The sequence below is a fragment of the Bison bison genome, unplaced genomic scaffold (genome assembly GCF_000754665.1).
Source record: "Bison bison bison isolate TAMUID 2011002044 unplaced genomic scaffold, Bison_UMD1.0 scf7180017846540, whole genome shotgun sequence".
Classification (NCBI taxonomy): Eukaryota; Metazoa; Chordata; class Mammalia; order Artiodactyla; family Bovidae; genus Bison; species Bison bison.
Window position 1 is genome coordinate 15,489 of NW_011477113.1, and position 1,323 is coordinate 16,811.

At 68.4% G+C, this 1,323-nt stretch overlaps 1 protein-coding gene across 1 annotated transcript in view; it reads left to right on the forward strand.

The window, feature by feature from the left end:
* The window catches only part of LOC104988682 (G-protein-signaling modulator 1-like), a 14,995-nt gene that overhangs the window by 2,487 nt on the left and 11,185 nt on the right, over positions 1-1,323 (forward strand). The window contains 2 exon segments of the mRNA XM_010840090.1: positions 262-397; positions 1,070-1,303. Coding sequence (XP_010838392.1) covers positions 262-397; positions 1,070-1,303 — 370 coding nt within the window.

Genomic DNA, 1,323 nt, shown 5'->3' on the forward strand with positions numbered 1-1,323 from the left:
GGGCGCCAACAGAGCTGCCACGGGGTGAATTCCCATCGCGAGGCTCCCGGTGTTCCCGGCCTTGAAACCGGGTTTTACCAGGGCCTCACCGAGACCTGGCCTGGTGGAGGGTCCATCCTGGGCTTGGCCCACCCGCCACGGAACCCCTGCCCAGCACCATCCCAGGGACTGCAGGGGTCACCCCGGTCCTCCGAGGCCCTCACGCAGGTCTACGCTGGGCTCAGTCCTCGGTTCAGCCCCTCACTCCATTCTGCCCCCCAGGACCATTGGTGACCGCATGGGGGAGGCCAAGGCCAGTGGCAACCTGGGCAACACGCTCAAGGTGCTGGGCCGCTTTGACGAGGCTGTCGTCTGCTGCCAGCGGCACCTGGACATCGCCCAGGAGCAGGGGGACAAGGTGGGCAGGCAGCGCTGGCCGGGCGCCCCGGCTGGGACTGGGCCCCAGAGGACACCACCCAGGGTCCCGGGCGCCCTAGCTGGGAGGAAGACGGGGGACGGTCCCTGTTCAGAAACAAGGGTGCTTCTGGCTCACGCAGAGGCCGTGGGGCTGAGTCCCAGGCCCCCGTCTTCCACGTCCGCTCCCCTCTCACCGACCTCTCCGCTGAGTCCACCGACAGTGCTTGTCACTGCTGGGCCAGGGGGCGGCGGGGGTGGAATTGGCTCTGGGAGGAAGCCTGGGCAGAGAGGCTCTGCTGGGCCCCTGACGGCTGCTCAGTGTCCTCCGGTGACCTTGTGGGGTCAGCGTCCCTTCCTCTGTATGGATGACATCACTGCTGCGGGAGGGCTCCACCGCGGAGAGGTCACCGACTCGGCCCGGGCCCCCTTGGAGGTGGCAGAGCCGGAGCCCTTAGTTGGAGTATCAGAGGGGTGACCCGGGAGGGACAGACCCCTCCTCGTGACCCCTACCTTAGTGTCTGGACAAGGTGATGCCCTTGCACTCGTAGCCCCAGGGGCAGGGGGGACTACAGACCAGGCCGTGGAACACCAGCTGTGTGCGTGCAGGGTCTGGGTGCCCGGCTCCTTGGGACTGCAGCTTTGGAGGCAGCCCCGGTCTCGGTGTCACCCCCAGGTCGGGGAGGCGAGGGCTCTGTACAACATTGGCAATGTGTACCATGCCAAGGGCAAGCAGCTGTCCTGGACTGCCGCACAGGACCCGGGGCACCTGCCGCCTGCTGTCCGCGAGACACTGCGCCGGGCTTCCGAGTTCTATGAGTGAGCAGAGCGGGCGGGGCCCCGGGCAGCCCCCCTCCCCACAGCACCCACCCCTGGCTTCGGCCTGACGGGAGGGGGGCCGAAGCCAGGGGTGGGTGCTGTGGGGAGGGG